Raw genomic sequence first — 19,927 nt, 5'->3', positions numbered from 1 at the left:
TCCAGGGTCACTCTTAGGTGGGAACCCGGGTCTGGTCATTCCTCATTGAATGCTGTACAAACTTCTTCACTGGGGTTGTTTCTTTACATTTTAAAATCCAAGTGTTTTAACCTTTTGATTATTAATTTATGTTTAATGTGCCTATATAGAGAGGCTCTGTATTCAGCTGGCCACATGTAATGCCCATTATGTCAAAATCCCAAATTTACCTTGTTTCATGAGGCAGAGTTAATGTTAGTGAATCCACATGACCAACAAGGAATATAACACAGAAACTGTCAAGTGGTGTTTGGGCAGCTTTCTCAGAAAGCAAAAGCAGCATGTAGATACTGAATTACCATGTGCTCAGCATTGTGTGAAGTAGGGGATACAAAAGAAACACCTTCTTTATTTGTCTCTTACAGGACTGACAGTGTTTTTGGGCAAACTGATGTGATTGAAACCTAACATGATTAAAGAACAATAATAAACACTATTTGATCCAGTCATGTAGTTAAGTGGGTTCTGATCTGGGCACTGCATGGGCTCATAGACTGGTGGATCAAGAGACAAGAACACCCACACTTAAAGCTGGTTTGATAAATGAGAATAAGGTTTATACAGGGTGCAGAAGAGAGATTATGTGGTGTGTGTGCATTTGGGTGGTGCTTGAGTTGATCCTGATGACTAGTGGGGGATGCTGGACAGAGGAATACTGAGCGAGGATGACAGAAAATCACATTTTAAAAGTCACTGAGACATGAGAGAACTTGGTGATGATGAAGAACAGCATTTGCTCAGTATTCCTGATGGCCTCAGCTTAGGGTTTACGGGTTTAGTGGTGGGAGAGCGGGCTGGAGAAATGAGCAAGGGATAAGTCATTGAAGACCTTGTGTACCGTGCTGAGAAGTCTGAGCATGAAGGCATCGGCAACCAAGCAGGCCAGAGATGATCATAGCAATGTTTCAGAATGACCACTCTAAAAGGATCTTCCAGCAAAACAGGTGAGAAACAGGGCCTGAATCAATTCTTAGAAGAAAGAGAAAATGAATAAATATAGAATAGTAGGGTGAGTAAGTAGGTGTATTCACTGTAAGCATTGTAGGAGTTTAGAGAAAGAGATGCCATAGTGGGAACAATATTTGAGGAATACTCCGATGGAGGCAGATTTGAGTGCCAGCCCAGTGACTTGCCTATAGTAGATAGCCAAGTACAGGATATTGAATGGCAGTAAGATTTATATGCGAGAAAGATATAATGTGTGAAATGGTCAAGGAGACAAATCTAACTGGAAAAAGAGTGGTACATATAACTAGTATACACATTGGCTGTATATTTTAGGAAGACTTTGAAATGCCAGGTTAAGGAGTTTAAACTTAATCAATAGGAAGCCATTGAAGATTCTTAAACAGATATTTTGATATTTTAAGGTTGGATTAGAAATGTGTTCATATTTTGGGCCTCTTCATCATGGTTGAAGACGTGTTTGGTGAAATGACGCTAATTCTGATTCTTAACGTTTAATGGAAATGCCACAGAGACAGAATTAATTTGGATTGGGAAATAAAGTCAGATGACCTCACTTTGGCTGTGGGGAGACTGTGGAATAGTTCATTGTCAGGAAACAAAGGGCACTGAGGCAGAAATGAATCAGTGCCGATATGAGATTTTTGATGATACCAGTCTAGAGAGGGATGGAACAAATAGAAAGATGGGAGAAAGTGCTTGCCCTGTGGAGTCTTTTAAGGGTAGTAAATACATGGCACGCATAGTCATTATCTCATTCCATCCCATAGCAGGCATAATCTATCTTGGTATGTTTTCCTATTGAGCTCAATGGTAGTCTTGGAGTTTGTGTTAACACAGTGCTCCTGGCAACTACTATCAATTGCTCACAGTTGGCCCTGGAATTCAAACCTCTCTGTCATGTCTATAATAAGAAATGAATGATATGCCCTGGCTGGTGCGGCTCAATTGATTGAGAGGTTGCCGGTTTGATTCCTGGTCAGGGCACATATCTGGGGTTGTGGGCTCAATCCCCAGTAGGGGCTGTGCAGGAGGCAGCCAATCAGTGTTTCTCTCTCATTGATGTTTCTCCCTCCCCCTCTCCATTCCTGTCTCTTGGAAATAAATTAAAAATTTTAAAAAGCAACGAATGAGAAATAGATTATGATTGTACTCATGATGCAAATCAATTTTTATTTTTCCAGGTGGAACTTGCAGAAATCTGTGCCAAGAGTGAGCGGTATATTGGCACCGAAGGAGGAGGGATGGACCAGTCCATATCATTTCTTGCAGAAGAAGGAACTGTAGGTGGCATTGAGCTATTTGGAAATATCATCTAGGGAAAGTTCACACAGAGAGGAAGGTTATGAGATCCCTAGCATGCTCGATTTTGGCAGTCTATTCTAGTAGACTCTATCATAGCATGGTTTTCTCCTCTCCTTTGTGATTCAGGGCTACCACCAGTTCACCTATTCTGTTTTATGTTGATCACCTTTCCCTTAAGCTTCCAGAATCACCCCTCAAGTCTGTTTTTCTCTTGTGTTTAGTTTTTTTTTTCTTCCTCCTAATTCATTGTTAGGATGATTTCTCAATTCCCTAGTTGTTGAGACCTCTTTTCCCTCTCTTGTCCTAAATCACTTCATCTCATGGCATTTCCTAATCTCTTGTTGGTTTTAAACCCAAATGTTAGTTTTCTTACCACATATATTCACAACCCCTCTTTTTATAATTTACTCTTTGGTATCATTTTTCTCTGTCAACATTTTTGGGGTTTCAGTGGTGGGGAAAAGAATGTTGACAGTAAGCCAGGAATGAATTCCTTAGCTAGATACCACTTCCCCTTGGCTATCAACTCCCTTAGGCAGAGTAGAAGTTTTGGGTTGTTGGTCATAAAGTGCCCATTTCCAAAGTAGAAGCAGACATTTCTTTAAAATATTTTCTTAGTTTTTCATCAGATTCCTACAGGCTTGGCTATTTTCCCAGAATACCTGGATTTTTTCTTATTAAGAATATTTGTTATTGATTCCCCTAAGCCAAAGACATGAGGCATGAGGAAATTTGATTTAATGCTAAGAAAATACTCTGGGTGTTTTGGATGAGACCTGACAAGCAGACATGATGGCACGAGTCCTGATGTTAATGTAAGTTAGATGTAGATCTGAACAAAGTACCAATTCTTTGGGATTGCAAAGCACTTTACAATCTGACCCCTGCTTTACCCCTCCTATCTACCCTTTCAATTCCCAAAGCTCTATTAACACCTCATGGTGTTTTCCCACCTCTGAACTTGCTTATGCTTTTCCCTCACCTTGACATCCTATTTGGGCAAAGACACCCTCTGCCTGTCCTATTCTTGCTCATCCTCTAAGACTCATTTTAGATTTTCCTTTTTTTTTTTCAAGGGAGCCCACACTAGGCTATATCTGATCAGGTGTTTTAAGTATGTGTCTGTACAGCACCCTGCCCTTTACTACCATTGTATCACAATCTGGAAATGTACTTGTCTACTTGACTGCCTTTCCCACTAGGTTGTAAGCTCTATGAGGGCAGGGACAGTGTCTGTCTTGTTCACTGTTGTAACTTTAATGCCTAGTACAGTAACTGGAAGTCAACAAATAATTCTTGAATGGTAAATGCATTTTTAGGAAAAAAATTTACTAAGATAAATAAGTGCATAAATGGTTAAACATTTTCTGAAATTTTCTTCCAATAGGCCAAGTTGATAGAATTTAGCCCTCTGAGGGCAACTGATGTGAAACTCCCCAGTGGAGCAGTGTTTGTGATTGCCAACAGTTGTGTGGAAATGAATAAGGCAGCCACCTCCCATTTCAACATCAGGGTGATGGAGTGTCGGCTGGCTGCAAAGGTATGAACTTGGCAAACTATTGACACTTAAAGTAAGCTTTCTCTGGTTCTTTTTCTCTTTGTTCCCTGTTACTTTGTCTCTTTACCTAAAATTAGGGAAACATTCTGACTGCAGCAACATTCTAACTCAAGGACAATGGGTTTAGAGCAATCTTTCAAACTCAGGAGATAAATAAACCTATAGGTGTGCCCTGCAACCTCTAGCTATTGAGAAATATATGAACTTCACAGTTGAGTCTTTTAGAGTGGGACTGGGGAAAAGAGGACAGCTTATGTATGTGAAGCACAGGCCATGGATTCCGTTTTTGTGTGGAGAAAGCTAGTTGGAGGTGATTGATGGGAAGTGACCATAGCTGATTTTGTTTCCAGAACAAAAGTGATGGCAGCTTCAATCCTTGGTCCTCTTACATGTACCATTTTGTATTGGGCCATCACTGGTTACTCTAAAAATATAGGCTTGGTGCAACCCTTCCTGTGCCCAGAATACTTCTACATGTCTACTGGGGAAACACAAACCATAAGGGAGTCCTGCTAGTTCGTTGTTCCACGTTTTAGAAGACCCTTGCCAGTCCAGCCTTAAATCTACTTACGAAATATTCATTGAATATTTGTTGATTAACAAAAGGATCCAGAACATAAGACTAGAGAGAGTAAAGAGTTAAAGTTATGAGGATAAAAAATCCCTTTGTAAATTATATAAATTTCTAACCACTATGCTGTACACCTGAAATGAACATAAAATAATACTGAATGCCAACTGCAATTGAAAAAAAAAAGAGAGAAAAAGATAAATAGGAGATGATTAGTATGTGATCAGGTGGTATATAACCAGGTGCTCCAAAAAGTGACACAAATGAAATGTTATGGAGGATCCAGCAAAGCTCATGATATGACTAAAAAGTGAAGAGAACTGAGGCTGGGAGCTGGGTAGTGGAATCTGGGTCAGGAGCTCCACTGTGCTTTCTCCTAATCATTCTTCAAACAGCAGTTAGAATGATGGTTTAGAAATTTAAATCTGATCAGGTAATTCCCCGGCTTAGCACCTTTCAAAGCTTTGCATTTCATTGGAATAAAATCAAGTCCTCATCACCACCTGGAGCGCCCTGCAGGATTCAAGGCCTGTGTACCTCATCTTCTTCCTCTCTCAGCACCCCTACTCCATTGCACTCTAAGCCTGAGCGACTTTGCACATGCCCAGAACACTCCTCCTCCAGCCCTCTTTGTCCCTCAGGGAAGCCTTCCTTGACTTCCTTATTCCCAGACTAAGGTAGGGCTTCTTTTGAATTTGACATCTCAGTAACAATACTGTCACAACTGTTTAATGTTTGTCTCCTTTTTCTGACTTGATTTTACCTGAAAAATAAGACTGTGTCCATCTTATATCCCTAATGCCTAGCATAGTGCTTAGGCTAAAGTAGGCACAGGGTAAACATCCTATATAATAAAAGCCTATATGCTAAGTGTCTGGTCGTCCAGTCGGCCATTCAACCAATCAAAGCGTAATATTCTAATGATATGCTAAGGCCACTCAACCGCTCGCTATGACATGCACTGACCACCAGGGAGCAGACTCTCCGACCGGTAGGTTAGCTTGCTGCTAGGGTCTGGCCAATCAAGACTGAGCGAGACAGGCCGGACATGCCCTGGAGCCCTCCCGCAGTCCTTCCCTCGCTGGCCAACCTCCCACGTTCCTCTCCAGCCCTGATGGTGCACTGGTGGGGTCCCTCTGCCTGGCCTGCGCCCTCTCACAATCTGGGACCCCTTGGGGGATATCGGAGAGCTGGTTTCGGCCCGATCCTGCAGGCCAGGCTGAGGGACCCCACTGGTGCATGAATTCATGCACCAGGCCTCTAGTTTGTTAAATAAATGAGTGACTACTGCCTGTGTGCCTGCCCTGTCATGTTTATTTTGCTCAATTTTACACTTTTTTACAAGTGCATATTGTATGCCCAGCACTGGGCTAACTACTATGGAAATGTATAGGGGAACTACAGTTCCCCCTTTTAATTGACTTACCCCTTCACCTTTACTCCCACCCCCTAAAGTTGTGAGGATGAGGAGAGTAGAGATATGATGAACCAGAAAAAATAAGAGCATTTTTTTTTTTTCCTGGAAAGTTTTGGGGTTAAACATTTTTTAAAATCATTATTTACATTTTAAAAATTTGGAATTTACTCATTCAGATAATTTCTAAAAATTATATAAAAAACTAATGTTTCAATATGAGAGATGTATAATATTTAATCAGTATATATATGAGATGAAGTAGTATGGAAAACTTCAATATCAAGGCTTTAGTGTTAGTGGCCTTTTTTGTTGTTTAGGACAAGCTTCCTCTTTCAGGAGATGGAAGAAACTAGTGTGTTATTTGTTTGAGTGCTTATTCTTGTTGATTTCTAATTTTGAGGTCGATGAGTAAGTGTTGCCTTCCTGAGGAGACCTCAGACATACACAACATTGTTTTCAGAGTTTATCACGAAATTATATATCCTCTACAAGATCCATACGTGACCTAAAACAGAGATGAGACATGTGAAATGGATTCATATTGTGACTACTCTCTTCCAAAGATTCAACAAGGAAGTGAGGAATAAAATTTTGAGACTGAATCTCTGTAGTGAAAGTTGTCAGGAGGGGAAGAATGTCTTTTTGGAGTTAGCTACAAAAAGCACATCTCTTTTGAAAGCAGCAGCTGAAAACCTTACTTCCCTGTAGAACCACCTGTTCTGGAGGATGCCTTCTGAGTGTGACTGCACAACTCCATACGTGTTTTAAAGGGACTCTGGTCAGCAAAATTGGCATCTGATTTTTATTTTTTGCCACATATTCCTCACAGTTAGTATAGATAAACATTGTTTTAAATACTCTGAATTTTTCTCTTTTTTAAAATATGGAAGAAAGGAAAGTGACTTTATTAAGATGGAGAATGTTTTCTAAATCATGTTGCTGCAGATCACTAGAATCCAAGGGGAAATCTAAGATAAAATTGCTGATATGGGCTACACACACAGCTATTGATGTTAAGATTATGTTTTTGCCTACGAATATGAGCTAGAATTCTGCTAAACATATTGTCCTTACAATATGGTTCCATTTTTTCATTTTCAGTAACATGTGAGTGAATATAATTTTTGTTTGGAAATGGTCTCATTGAATCAGGAAATAAAATCTCATGTTAAAAAGGTAAAGAAGCTTGTTTTAGTCTGCACAAACTTTTTGTTTTCAGACAATAAAATGAGGTGTCAGTGGAGAAATTATTAATCAGGATAATTTTGAAAATGAGACTGATTAGATAAAGCTCTACATGCCAAAATTGTACTGATTGATATTTTTCTCCTCCTGTCTCTCTAAACCTCTATTTTGAAAATGAGTACCTTTTGTATCTTAGTACAGGGAAGTACTAAATCAATAAACATGAGTTTTCTTTGTTTTACTTTAATATTGATAGTTTCTACTATTTTTAAAAATTTATTTAAGTTTAGTTAATATACAATATTATATTAGTTACTTTAGTCTCAGGTGTATAATAAATATAGTGATTTGACATTTTTATATTTTATAATGTGCTTACCCAACTAATTCTAGTAATCATCTGTCACTGTGCAAACTTACCACAATGTTATTGAGCATATTCCCCCCCACCCTTTTCATCCATCCTTTAACCCCTCCTTTCTGGTAACCATCCCTTTGGTCTCTGTCTTCTGTTCTTAAGATTCCTTTCTCTCTCTCTCTCTCTCCTTCCCCCGTCTCTCTTTCCAGCAGCTTCCAAAAACTAATTGATGTAGATTCATTAAAAATCAGAGTCATGTAGAGCCATTGAACTAAAATTAAAAACATTTCAAAGCAAACTCAATAGAGATTTATAATTATTACTTGCGTAAATGATACTTTTATGTGAAGCACATTTTCATGTTCTTAAATTAACAAAGTGGCCAGAAATCTTTAATGAGCACAGAGTTTTTCATATTTTACATGTATTCAGTGGCTTAAAAATTTTCCAGAAATGTTTTATGTCTATAAAAAAGAGAGTATCCCTTAATTATATTGAGGGGTAAAATGTGTGATGCCAATAATAAATATTATGGGAAATAAAAAAGGGAAGAGAAATTTTACTATTGCTTTTTGCATACCCTGTAATCCTTGTGGCAACATGTGAAGCAATGGAGGAGAGAGTTTCATGTGGTCCTTTGACACTTTAAGGGAAATTCACAACATGATTCTTTACAGAGCCTGTTTGGTCAGGGGCCACCACATACCCAGTTTTTTAGCTCCTGCCACTTAGTGGTCAATATGGAACTTATTCTCTGTCTGGTGAAAGAATGAGGAGAAATGGGCATAATATTTTCAGGGCTTTGGCAGTTTCCTTGAATTTGAGTGAGAAAAAACCTAATACCCAAGAATGTGGCCGGTTTCACTGAGACTGTTGATTCAGTCGAGCACACTCTGCTAAGACTCTAGTGTGGAGTTTTCCTAGAATGGCGAGTCCAGGATGTAGGGCAGAGGATGCACACTTTGGGGAACAGGGTGGATGCGTGTAGTGGAACCACGTTGTGGCAGAGCCTTCAGTACTGTGCTAAGGGTCACACAAGCTTGGTCCTGGGAGCAGCGGGAGCCACTGATGTCGTTAGCAAGGTATTTTAGAAATATTAGTCTGGCAGCAGGGTCTTTGCCTTGGTTGAAGAGAAGTGGGTCTTAAAGTGTCAGTGAGGATGGAATAAAAAGGCTCTCTGATTGGGTGTCTGTCTTCCTTTTGGCATAAACACCATTGTTTAGAGGCAGTATCCCCTGACCACCCTCCCCACTTCCATTGTGTTAAATGACCTTTTATATGCTCTGACCACATTCTGTATTTTTCTATTATAGCAGCTTATCACAATTGGATTAAATTCTTCACTGTGTAATTGTTAAACATCTGTCTCCTTGGGTAGACTGAGCTCTGTGAGGTCAGGAGCCATGAGTGCCTTATTCACTGCTGTCTGTCCAGGACCTGCAAAGTAGTAGGTGCTTAGTAACATTCATTGCCTGCAGATGCACAGGAGTGAAGGCAAAGTGTTGAGTCAATAAGGCTGCCATCTTAAGCTGAGATGATGGATGGAAAGCATAGGGCTGCCACTGATAGGTTTGGAGAAGATAGGATGGAGGTGACTGGAAAGTGGAAGGATATGAAATTTCCTCATGGAATTTTCTTATGAGTGGCTAGAAATTTGAGCTTGGGGTGTATCTCTCGGCTAGGGCTAGAGCCTTTCGATATATTTATTTTGAGATAATAGTTGAAACCAAGAGCTTAGTTCAGATTGCTGAGGGAGAGAGCGTGGCAAGATCAGATCAGAAGGCCAGGGGCTGAACTTTGGAGGCAGCTTCAGTTAAATAATGAGAAAACTTAGTCATGGATGAAGATGGTATTGGGACCAGAGAGGGGAGAGGGATACCAGGAAAATTCACTGTTACAGAAGCCAATAAATAGGGAATGTGAAGAAGGTAGATAATGCTGAGTGCCAGAAGTCACCGATTCATCTATATATATAAAACCGTAAGCGACCAGTCGACCCTTTGGTCACTATGATGCACACTGACCATCAGGAGGAAGATGCTCAACGCAGGAGCTGCCCCCGGGTGGTCATTGTGCTCCCACAGCAGGAGCGCTGCTCAGCTGACTGACGGGCGCCAGACACTGGGCTCAAGGCTGGCGAGTGCAGCTGTAGGGGCGCAAGCCTCTCCTGCCTCCGTGGCAGCACTACCGAGCTACAGGTATAGTGGGGCTGGGATGAGCAGGAGCGGCAGGGCGCCCAGCCCAGGCCAGGGTTCCTCCTTGGCCTGCTTCACACAATACTACATCCCTTGGGGGATGTCGGACTGCTGGTTTTGGCCAGATCCCACAGGCCAGTGGGCCTCTCTAGTAAGTGTATAAAAATGCAACTGATTTCTCAATATTTATTTTGTATCCTGCTACTTTACTGAATTCATTTATCAGTTCTAGTAGTGTTTTTGGTGAAATCTTATTTGGACGCCTTTTTTCCCTCTGATTGCTGTGGACTTCCAGTACTATCCTATATAATAAAAAGCTAATATGCAAATTGATCAAAAGGCAGAATGATTGGTTGCTATGATGCTCACTGACCACCAGGGGGCAGATGCTCAACACGGGAACTGCCCTGTGGTGGTCAGTGTGTTCCCACAGGGGGAGTGCTACTCATCCAGAAGCTGGGCTCATGGCTGGCGAGTGCAGTGGCAGTGGCGGGAGCCTCTCCTGCCTCTGTGGCAGCGCTAAGGACACCTCAGGGATGTCCGCCTGCTGGCTTAGAGGGCACAGGCTGGACTAAGGGATCCCCTCCCCCAAGTGCACAATTGTTGTGCACTGGGCCTCTAGTGTTGAATAAGGGTAGAGAGAACAGACATCTCTTTCTGGTTCCCATTCTTAAAGGAAACACAGTTCTTGGTTTCATTGATCTTTTGTATTGTTTTTTAGACTCTGTTTTCTCCATTTCTGCTCTGATCTTTATTATGTTTTTCTCCTACTCACTTTGGGCTTTGTTTTTTTCCCCATTGAGTATGATGTTGGCTGTGGGTTTGTCATACATGGCCTTTATTATATTGAGGTATGTTTCCTCTATTCTCACTTTGCTAAGAGTTTTTTTTTTTTTTTTTTTTTTTTTTTTTACCATAAATGGGTGCTGGTTTTTATCAAATGTCTTTTCTGAATCTATTAATATGATCATGTGGTTTTTATCCTTCATTTTGTTTATGTGGCATATTACATTTATTGATATGCAGATATTGTACCAACCTTGCCTCCCCAGAATAAATCACACGTGAGCATTGTATAAGATCTTTCTATTTATTGCTGGGTCCAGGTTCCTAATATCTTGTTGAGGATTGCAGCATCTATGTTCATCAGGGATACTGGCCCATAATTTTCTTTCTTTTTAGTGCTTTTATCTGGTTTTGGAATCAGGATAACGCTAGCCTCATAGAATGATTTTGTTTTTTTATTTTTATTTTTTTTTATTTTATTGATTTTTTACAGAGAGGAAGGGAGAGGGATAGAGAGCTAGAAACATCGATGAGAGAGAATCATCGACCAGCTGCCTCCTGCACACCCCCTACCAGGAATGTGCCCACAGCCAATGTACATGCCCTTGACCGGAATCGAACCTGGGACCCTTCAGTCCGCAGACCAATGCTCTATCCATTGAGCCAAACCGGTTTCGGCCTCATAGAATGATTTTAGAAGTCTTCCCTGCTCTTGAATTTTAGGGAATAGTGTGAGAAGGATAGGTGTCAGTTCGCCTTTTTTTTTTTTTTTAGTTCGCCTTTTAATGTTTGGTAAAGTTCACCTGTAAAGACATCCAGTCCAGGACTTCTGTTTGTTGGGAGTTTTTTTTTTAAATTACTGCTTCAATTTCATTGGTTGTAATTTTTATACTCACATTTTCTAATTCTTCCTGATTCAGTTTTGGATGGTTGTATGATTCTAGGAATTTCTTTATTTCATTCAGTTTTCTAATTTGTTGGTATATATTTGTTCTGAATATTTCCTTACAATCCTTTGTATTTCTTCTTTGTGAGTTATTACTTCTCTTTCATTTCTTATTTTATTTGAGTCCTCTCTCTTTTTTTCTTACTAAGTCTGATTAAAGGTTTGTTAGTCTTGTTCAGTTTTTCAATGAACCAGCTCTTGGTTTCATTGATCTTTTGTATTGTTTTTTTAGACTCTGTTTTCTTCATTTCTGCTCTGATCTTTATTATTTTTTTCTTCTACTCACTTTGGGCTTTGTTTGCTGTTTGTTTTCTAGTTCCTGTAAGTGTAAAGTTAGATTGTTTATTTGAGAATTTTCTTGTTACAGGTTTGTAATGCTATGAATTTCCCTTTTAAGACTACTTTGCTGTCATGTCCCATAGATTTTGGGTTGTTGTGTTCTCATTTTTATTTGTTTAAATCATCTTTTGATTTCTTTCTTGATCTTGTTGTTAACCCATTCATTGTTTAGTACAGTGTTTTTTAGCCTCCATGTCTTTGTGTGTTTTTTAGTTGTTTTTTTTTTTCTTGTGATTGATTTCTAGTTTCATTCTATTATGGTTAGAGAAGATGCTTTATTTAAATGTTCTTAAATTTATTGAGACTTGTTTTGTGTCCTAACATGCAGTCAATCCTAGAAAATGTCTAATGTGCACTTCAAGATAATGTATATTTTGCAGCTTTGGGTTGAAATGCTCTGAAGGTATCAATGAAATCCATCTGATCTAGTGTGTCATTGAAGGCCGCCATCTCCTTGTTGATTTTCTGATTGGAAGATCTATCCATTGATGTCAATGGGACTTGAAAATTCCCCACTCTGACTATATTAGTGTCAGCCATCCTTTATGTCCATCATATATTTAGGTGCTCCTATGTTGAGTGCATAAATGTTTACAGGGGTTATATCTTCTTGTTGGATTGCTTCCTTTATCATTACATAGCGTCCTTCTTTATTTCTTACTATAGCCTATGTTTTAAAGTCTATTTGGTCAGATATAAATAATACTACCTTAGCTTTCCTTTTCATTTGCATGAAATATTCTTTTCCATCATTTTACTTTTAGTCTATGTGTATCTTTCATTCTGAGGTGGGGATCTTGAAGACAGCATATACATGGGTCTTATCCATTGAGCTACCTTATATCTTTTGATTGGAGCATTTAAGACATTTACATTTAAAATGATTATTGTTAGGCACCTATATATTGCCATTTTTTTAAAGCTATGTTCTTCTATTTTTTTCTCCTCCTCCCCCTCCTTTCTCTCCTTTTTTCCTCCTCCTCCTCCTCCTCCTCTTCCTTCTCCTTCTTTGTTAAAAGTCTCCTCTTCAGATAATTTTCAGTTGTTAATTTAGGGTAATTGTTCTCTAATTTAGTTTTATTTCCAGTTTGGTTCAGGGAGGAGGTGTGAGGAAAATCTACCTACTCTGCTGCCATTTTCAAGTTTTTCTGTTTTTCTTATCCTATTTAATCTTCACAGTAGTTTGTGAAGTAGCCATTAAGTGTCCCACTTTACCTGGGAATTTTAGTAAGTACATGAGTCCAGGTCTGTCTTTGTCCCTCCTCTTTCCATTGTGCCCCTTTACGCGTGAATGAGCATGATGCTTGAATGCCACAGCTATGCTGTGCTGAGGGTGCAGTGAGGAGATCCATTATGCACAGTTATGTAGATTTCTTCAGATTGATTCTGTGGCCTGCAAACTAACATAGAGAACATGGACAGTAGGGATGACTAACATTGGGGAGTTCAATGTGGTGAATGATGTTTATGAGTGGAACATGGACATGGAAGTCACTGGGGGGCCAGTTCTATGCAGTTGGAAGGAGATGAGGGGAAGATGAGCCAAGAAAAAGTATGCACAATACAAATTGCCATGTATGATCCCATTTATTTCAAATTATATGTTTGGAGGTATGTATGAAGCATGCATAAAGAATTGTATAATAGGATGGTTATTAAAACGGCAGTTGGTGGTTATCTCATTGGGTGATTACAGATGATTTATTTTAGGGTTTTGTTGTTATTTTTTACTTTGAATTGTGTGTTCTTTGCAGTTTAATAAAAATGTGTGATTTGTATAACCAGAAACAACAACACAGCTACTTTTGTTGTGTGAAAAACAACTTGTTAAATGAGTTCTTGTTTATAGAAGTAACTCAGAAAGGGATTAGAATTTTTATCCTTTGCTGACCTGGTGAGGAGCTGAGTTGGTACTTTTCCCATTGATTTGCTAATACTGCTAAATGCAATGAAAAAGTCAAAGAGGGGTGGATCTGACAGACAGGCTTTTGAATTAGGGCCCATATCTTAGCTCTCTCCTACTGTACTCTCTTCCTGGAAGTCTCAGTGACGCTCAGACTGAGGGTTTTATCTTCTAATTGCAGGAAAGTGTCTAGTTTGCACCCAGACAACCTGGTAGTGCTAGTGAGGCAATTCCCTTTGGAAGCAGCCCTCAATCAATGATGGGTGAGAGTTAGTGGGTAAATATCTCAGCTTTTTTGCCCATGGGTAGGACACATCTCAGGTTTATACATACAAGTCCAATAGGCCTTACCTCACCTGACTACATCAGTGTACCTCACATTAGCTTCTCTTCCTGTCTTACTTTCCATTTCTCTACCAGCACTTCTTGTTATCACTGACCCCTCAAATTCTTGTCTCGGGTCTTCTTCCAAGAGAAACCAACTTAAAACAGGGTCCCAGTACTGTTTATCTGCCTCCACCCAGGACTGTGGACAAAGCACTCACCTGCTTTCTTGTCCTCAGAGCTCAGAACAGGCTCAGGAACCTATTGGAAGTGGTATGTCATATGAGCACTTAATATTTGCAGTGGTGAAAACAAAATGGTGAATGTTGACAAAGAACTGCTTTTTCTTCTCTTCCCATCCTCCTGCTGAGTGAGGAACTTGTGACAAAATGACCCATAGCCCTGACTCATAGACCTGCTTCGCAAATGTTCTGAAGTAGGCCAGTCACCCAAGCCATAAGTGGCAAATTCCTTCATGAAGTTCTGTCTTTGAGCAGCAGCGATCTTACCCACCCTCTGCCCTCATCTGCAAGTCATCTTTCTGTTTCCTGAACCAAATTTCAAAGGGCTTAAGCGACTTTTCTATTTTGCTCTGCAATGTAGTACACATACTCAGTGGCTCATGGCTGTGCAGGCATGTAGTAGATTTGAGGGCATGTGGTAGATTTCATTCTTAAATGAAATTGGCTGTGGACCCTCCAGCTGAGGGCTAAGTGAACCCAAAGGCAAACAGTTGGAGTGAATGTGGACCTCTGTATGTTAGTGCTTCTGACTGTGGTAGAAAGGCACATAGGGAGTCTGCCTTTGACAACAACTTGTAGGCAGCAGACTTCTCCCTACACATCTTTGGGCCAATTTCCTGAGATGTAGTGCCTGAGGCAGTGTGACTTGTTCAAGGGGAGGCAAGGGATGGGAACTTGGAGATCATTGTTGACTGAAAGGTTCTTAGGAAGAGCCCACTCTCATTACTTGGGGGCCATTCTTTGATATTTCTCCTCCTCCTCTTGACCACCTCCCCTCCTTCCCCTTCCTTCTTCTTTATCTTTGTCGCCATCTTCTTCTTGGAAGGAATCCATTTATTAAAGTGTTTTTAAATCACTAGAATGTTTACTTCTAACACCAATCTTAGTTTATTTTTCAAAAACCATTTCTAAGACTGGAGTGGTGATTTAAATTCATGAGTAGCACAACATAAATATCAGCCAGACCTCATTGAGAATGTTGCCTTGGGGAAGCAAGAAACAGTTATAATGATGCAGGAGGAATTAATGGGCCAGATTTCCCCAATATGGGTGGGAATGATCCTTGTGATATCTATAGAAAATGAATTTTCTAAGATATGCATGGGAGGATGGGATGTGGAAGAAGATTTTATTTGCATGGAGTTATATTCCTCAGGTTATAATGTCCCATTTCTCCCAAGCCAGTCCTGAAAGAGGGGCAGCTGGGAGTTTAGCAGAACCAGAAACAAGGCCTGTGTCCAGAGTTTTCGTTCCATGTTGCAGCCAGTGTGGTTTAGTATTCAGGCCAGATTACAGTCCATCAGTCCATGTGTGCCATGTGGGTACAGGGGAGAGCATCCCCTTGCAGCAGGAGTCCTGAGAAACAGAGGGAGGGAGGAAGGGAGGGAGGGAGAGGAGAGAGAGAGAGAGAGAGAGAGAGAGAGAGAGAGAGAGAGAGAGAGAGGACTTCTGTGGTTTGGAAGTTTAAATATTCAGGTTTCACTCACTTGCAGTGGTCACTCCATCCTGGCCACTAATTTGTTCCCACATATGATTTGCAGACAGGTAAGTACCCAGACCTTATTGGGCATGCGTCTCAACTGCCTTTGTCTAGTCCCTTCCCCCATCCATCAGCAGGGAATAGAAGCGGAGAATGTTAAATGCAGCTTTTTGGCAAAGCTGTATAAATGGCATGCCTATACTATCTGGCCTCCCTCTTCTCTCCTTTTTGTTAAATAAACCAGGTTATTATAATGGCATCAATCGGACCTGGGTTTAATTTCCAAATGTTTCTTTGGGCAAGTCACTCTCATTTCTTAAATAGAGTAACAATACCTATCTCACAGAGCTGCCAAAGATTGAAGGAAGCAAAAAAGCATATTTTAAATCATGTAGCACCATATTAGCTGAATTGTTTATCTCAGTTGGATTTGGATCTGTATCTGTAAGAAAGCATCATTCTAGGAGATCATCGACTTCAGCTCTTTTTCTGTATAAAATATATACATTGTATGTTTCTCTTTTGCATTATGTAAGTCTTTATAAGTTTTCTGAAATTTTATTTTTGAAACATAGACCATGAATGAATTAATTAAATGAATGAATGGGTCAATCTGTAGAGGTATCAAATCCAACACTTCTAATACACTAACAAAATGTGCTAGGCAAACAAGGTCAGAAGAAAGGTTTTAGTTTGTGTCTTTGCTTTAAAAACGGCACCAGGTTCTGTGAAATATATGAACAGAAAAACATAATTCTTTTGCCTCTTTTCCTAGTTCTGCCTAAAATCATGAACTCATTTCAAATGTATGAGCCAGAGGTTTAAAAGAGGATTAACAAATATAAGAACTTAAGTTATTAACAGTCTTCAGAAGTGAGTAGCCCTAAGGAGAGTACAGTGATCTTTTGGTAAACTCTGCTTCCTGTAGAAAAGAAAAAAATCAAATCATCAGCATAATAGAAGAGTAAATCAGATGCACATTTCCTTGCAGACTAACTTCCCTTTCTTCAACTAGCCTCTTTTTGCTGTTGTGCTGTCTGCACCTGCCCTCCTCAAACCCAGGGACTGAATTTTATAGACCTCAGGATGGAGCTATTTTCACACTGTTTTGGTTGTCACCTGCCTGAAGGGCTCAGCCAGTGGTTTTGGGAAAATGAGGGAAACATATTCTGGATTGGGGTTCCGGTCTGTAGACCTGGTTACAAAGGTTTGGTTTGTACTTAACCCCCTCCAACAGACTGAGGGGGTGCCTCAGGACACAACTGGAAGCCAAACTCCTTTCTTGAGGATGGAGAAACATGCAGCTCTGCTACTACCAGCAACCTAATGAAATGGTTTTTCATAAGGTCACCAATGAGGTTTTCATTTAAAATCTGGGACTTTATTCCAAACGCCCAGATACTTAAATTCATTAGCCATTTCAAAGAGGCATGTAGTAAACAGGAAGTGCTCTAATGAAATTGGGCATACAGTGTCCACCTCAGGACCCACGTCACGTGAGATTTGACCAGTTTTTTTGGTAGACTTTATAGAGAGTGGTATATTTGAGATGAACTGAATAGGGATGAAAGAACAAAATTATTCAAAGAAATAGCCCTGAGGGAAAGTGGTGACAGGCAAAAGGATCAACAGAAGATTAGTTTTTATTTTTTTAAAGAAAAATACTTAACTACCCTATGAGTGTCACACAAGCATGTTTAATTCCAAACATCTGAACCTAGCAATGGTGGGAAATGTGGATAGGTTGAATGGAAAAAACAAAATAAAACAAAAACAGCTTTAAGTTGAATCTGGGTAATTAAAATAGTACATATTAATTTCTGCAATGAAAACTGACCATTATCTTGGTTTCAACTTGCAGCTCCTGGCTAAGTACAAAAGCTTGCAATGGGATAAAGTGCTGCGGCTGGAGGAGGTGCAGACCAACCTGGGGGTCAGTCTGGAAGAAATGCTGTTGATTATAGAGGATGCTCTTCACCCTGAACCCTATAGCCCCGAGGAGGTCTGCAGGTGTCTGGGAATCAGCCTGCAGCAACTTCAGACCCAGATCCTGAGTCCAAACACTCAGGATGGTGAGTGTGCTGGAGAAAGTAAGAACATGGGTTGTTCCCCCATTCACAGCTGGAAAGTTTACAATTTCCGCAAGGATCTCACTGATTTTGAAGCGTGCTTGAGGGATTTGGAGAATGGGTGTGTTTTGGCAAACTAATTCCCTAGATTCTTGGCTTCATTAAATTCATTTTTTCACTCATCAACAGACATTTCCTGGTCTGCTGCATGCCAGGTATTCTGGTGAAGCAAAGGTGAATCATACATTGTCCCTGCCCTCCAGAAGTTCATAATTCCATAAGTGTCTCTTTTTTCATCTTTTTTACCCCTACCTACTTTTCTGATTATTATACTACTTATATAAAAAGGTTTAAGTCTGAACAGTGCTCATAATTGCTGTGGAACAACACTCGGGAGCACCAGGAGGTCTTCACTGCTTAGGTTGAGACTTGTGGCCCACTTTAGTATGGAAGCTCCTTCTATTTGCATGCTGCTTTCAAGTAATTTTGTTTTTATACTGATAACATCAGATACTGAGAAGACCAGGTAAGGTTGGAGATATAGGATGGAGCCTTGGAGTGTCTTTTCTTCTTAGAAGTAAAGGTTGTTTATTTGTGGGGAGTCAATGCTGGGGGCAGGGACATCTAGGTAAGATTCTTTAAAAAAAAAAATCTCAGAGAGAGAAAAGGAAGGAAAGAAAGAGGAAGGGAGGGAGGAAGAGAGAGAGAGAGAGAGAGAGAGAGAGAGGAAACATCAATGTAAGAGAGAAACATCAATAGGTTGCTTCCCACATGCGCTCTGACCGGGCATTGAACCCGCCATCTTCTGGTGTATGGGACAATCCACTGAGCCACACAGGCCAGGGCTCCAGTGGTTTCTTGAGGTAGAGTTGTGAGGGTGGGCACTTAGCACAATGATCAGCCTCAGCACCCCATTTCCATTCCATTCAGTTCAGTTCTGCAATTGGTTATTGAGTGCCTGCAGTGCCTGTCAAGTAATGAAAGGCTGCAACTAGTGACAGCTTTAGGATCAGATAAGGGAATCATTTGAGGACTGGGAGAAGGTTCTGGTTTCCAACACTGTTAGATCCAGTTTAGTTTGATGAACATTTACTGAGTCTCTAGAACTGGGATGAGAAAGCTGGCCTATAGGTTTAATCAGACTTGCCACCTGTTTATATAAAATAAACTTTTGCAGGAACACAGCCATAATTGGTCCTGGCTGCTTTTGCACTGCAACTAAACTGTTGAGTAGTTGTGATAGAGGGCCTCCACGCCAGAAAGGCAGTGAACCAAAACCAGTCTGCCTGGATTAGGATCTTGGGCTTCTTCACTCACTTAGATGTGTGACTGTTACCTTAGTTTTACATGAAGTAGGCATAACAGGAATACCTCCCTTAAAGGAGTAATCTGTTTAATGTGTTAAGAACAATGCTTGGTAATGGGGGTGTTCATAAATGTTAGCTTTCTTTGTTATTTCTGCTTCCCTCTCCTCCTCCACCACTGCTAGGTCCTGAGGCTGAGCTTGAGAACACAGAGGTAAAAACAACAGGGCACCATTCTTAAGGAGTTTACAAAGTAGTGATAGAAACTGATAAAGAAAAAGCTGATCCAGCATAGAGTAATGATTACTGTGGTGGAGGTACACTGGGTCTCAAGAGGCCAGAAAAGACAGAAGTCAGAGCTGGCTTTACTAAGGAGATAGCAATTCGACAAAAGTTAGAGAATAAATAGGAGTTTCCAATGTAGACAAGCAGTCTGAAAGACTTCCAGGCAGACAAAAGAGCAGGTGCAGAGGCAGGGAGGAGTGAGAGAGGATTACATGTCCAGAGAGCTACAGCTAGTTGAGTGTTTCTTAAAAATAATATACGTGATGCACCTGGCTGGTGTGGCTCAGTAGTTGAGTGTCAGCCAATGAACCAGGAGGTCACAGTGAAGAAGTTGGGTAGGATATTGGATAGGGAGAGTTTCCAGGGAAATAACCTTTATTCTTTGATTGAAGACATTAGCCAATTTGTATATTGACTTCATTGGGCTGAACTATGCTAGATGCTGGGATACAATGATAAGTAGTACGCGATCTCGACCTTATAGTGACCTAGTGTCTAAGAGGGGAGAGTGCCACACAGCCATCACAGTAAACAACCCGCACTGCAGTGAAGGTCTTTGTCAAGAGTCTTGGAGTCTGGAGGAAAGAATGACTGCATGTCTGGAAAACGTGGCTTAAATTTGAGCGGATCTCAAAGTTATAGACTTCCCAGGCGG

The 19,927-nt window shown here is 40.4% G+C and overlaps 1 protein-coding gene across 1 annotated transcript in view; it reads left to right on the top strand.

Annotated features, from left to right (window-relative positions):
* GALK2 (galactokinase 2) overlaps window positions 1–19,927 on the top strand; it is a 138,024-nt gene that overhangs the window by 88,531 nt on the left and 29,566 nt on the right. The window contains exons 6-8 of the mRNA XM_008143127.3: window positions 2,190–2,288; window positions 3,698–3,850; window positions 17,476–17,686. Of these exons, the coding sequence (XP_008141349.1) occupies window positions 2,190–2,288; window positions 3,698–3,850; window positions 17,476–17,686 (463 nt within the window). The remainder of the gene's footprint in view (window positions 1–2,189; window positions 2,289–3,697; window positions 3,851–17,475; window positions 17,687–19,927) is intronic.

Source organism: Eptesicus fuscus, chromosome 5 (assembly GCF_027574615.1).
Source record: "Eptesicus fuscus isolate TK198812 chromosome 5, DD_ASM_mEF_20220401, whole genome shotgun sequence".
Classification (NCBI taxonomy): domain Eukaryota; kingdom Metazoa; phylum Chordata; class Mammalia; order Chiroptera; family Vespertilionidae; genus Eptesicus; species Eptesicus fuscus.
This window is presented reverse-complemented; position numbering and strand designations above follow the sequence as displayed.